At 34.3% G+C, this 2,234-nt stretch overlaps 1 protein-coding gene across 1 annotated transcript; it reads right to left on the reverse strand.

Annotated features, from left to right (window-relative positions):
• Positions 1–1,107: 1,107 nt before the first annotated feature.
• LOC142108288 (olfactory receptor 6N1-like) lies at positions 1,108–1,911 on the reverse strand. The gene has a single exon (XM_075191928.1). It carries the CDS (start codon positions 1,909–1,911, stop codon positions 1,108–1,110), a length of 804 nt encoding a protein of 267 aa, XP_075048029.1.
• Between the last annotated feature and the right edge of the window lie 323 nt (positions 1,912–2,234).

Genomic DNA, 2,234 nt, shown 5'->3' on the forward strand with positions numbered 1-2,234 from the left:
TTCGTTTAAATTAGGTAGCTCCAGCCATCAAACAATAATACATATTTATGAATATAATGTTTGTAACTTTCCAAACATTATAATGTTCCACAGAATCCGATCTAGGATATTTTTTTTCTCCTTCAAGCAATGTTACCCGTTATTTAAATAATATACAATATCTAGTAAATATGTATTTTTTTACCCTGGACTGGAAAAAGGTAAAATTTCTAGGAGATCTGGACAAAGTGTATTTGAGAACCATTTGTAAGACACTAATGCAAGACATTCTAGGTAGAGTGGTATGAGCTTGATTTTAATGGGTGAGCATACTAACACTACATATTAAATAAACAACCAATGGGTGTAATGTTGTATATGGATAGGTTTAGCAGTCATAGGGCCTGATTCATTAGGAAAAGTAAAGCAAAAAAATGAGTAACTTTTCACCTTTACAAAATCATGTTGCATTGGAGGGGGGAGGTAAATTTAAAATGTGGGGACAGATTTATAGTTATGATATCACATGTTCTATATCAACTTTATCTGATAGTGCAAAAATAAAGCTGTCAAGTGTTTGTGTCATACATGAAAAAACAGCCAGTATTTTCCTTATGTGCAAAATAATTAACTAATTTGCACCCCTCAAATTGTAAGATGGTTTTGTCAAGGAGAAAACTTACTCATTTTTTTTTGCCTTTCTTTCCTCGGTGAATCAGGCTCATAGTGTACAGTCCTATTAATTCAGTGAGCATGTCTGTCATTGGTGGAGAGCACTTCTCTTTTGGGCACCAACAGACAAACGTTTAGTGTGCTCAGATATAAAACCTGCCTGTAGTTTTTTTATACATATTATTTTTTAGCTACAGTACAACAACTTTCATATAATATACCGGTTCTAAGCTTTAATAGTTGCATTAAGCATGATATCTCTTTCTGCCATTTCACACACCGTATTTTAAGCTCAAGTATCCTTCCAAGCCTTACAGTCTAGATTTTGGTGCTTGGGACAATAGCGAGACCATGTGAATTACCAAAGCTAATGAAGAGCTGTTTGATGCAGGGAATCCATCATTGTAATACAGTTAAAACCCTTAAACTGTCAAATAATCCCCTACTCCATAGCCACTAGGTATTTCTGGCTAGCCTTTGAAGAGCATTGATTTTCCTAATATTGAGGGTCTTGGAATACAATTGTTTCTTTATGAAATTCTTAATCTCCTTGTTCCGAAAGCTATAGATGAGAGGACTCAAAAGTGGGGTCAGAGTAGATTGGTGGATGGCTGTCGCCAAGTCATATTCTGGCGAGTAACTTGCTTGCAGCTGTATGTACATGAAAGCAACACTTCCATAGAAAACAAGTGCCATAATGAGGTGAGATACGCAGGTAGAGAAGGCCTTCTTCCTTTCCTCTGATGTCTTCATTTTTAGTATTGTGATCAATATATTTATATATATAATACCGATTAAGACAGAGTTGAAGACAATTGTGAAAGAACTAACAGTTAAGTCCATTGAAACATCAAGTGCGCTGTTGGAACAAGCTAGTGTCAACAGTGGAGAAGAGTCACAGTATATATGTTCGATTTCATTCGGACCACAAAAAGGTAACCTAGTAACCATGATGATCATGACTAATGGGATCAAGAAACCAAACAACCAGCACAGACATATTAATATCTTACAGAACTTTAAAGTCATAATCGTGTGGTATCGAAGAGCGTAGCAAATAGCTATATATCGATCATAAGCCATAACCGACAGAAGGTAGTTCTCTGTTATTAAGAATGCATCAAAAGCATACATTTGCAAGAAGCAGCAATTAAAAGATATGTATGCCTTTCCGTTTAAGAAAAGAGCAAACAGTGTTGGATAAACTGTTGTGACAATACTTATCTCAACCACAGACAATGTGCTTATAAAAAAATACATAGGTATATGAAGATGAGAATCAAAGTAGACCACAAGTAATATAATTGCATTACCAGCAGTGATTATAATATAAAATAAAAGAAATAGTGTGAAAATTAGCTTGTTGTATTGAGTTATGTTAGCGAATCCCACTATGATAAATGCACTGACAGTCTGATTAGTATACATAGCTTGAATTTGATTTAGCAAGAATATGCTATTTTCTTTCTAAAACCTTATAGGGAACAGATCATTTCAATTGGCCAACTCAAACAATGACTAATTTGACCCCTATATTGAAATGTTGAAATAACTTTTCAAAATAATACTTACAGTACACAAAT

Source organism: Mixophyes fleayi, chromosome 12, assembly GCF_038048845.1.
Source record: "Mixophyes fleayi isolate aMixFle1 chromosome 12, aMixFle1.hap1, whole genome shotgun sequence".
Classification (NCBI taxonomy): Eukaryota; Metazoa; Chordata; class Amphibia; order Anura; family Limnodynastidae; genus Mixophyes; species Mixophyes fleayi.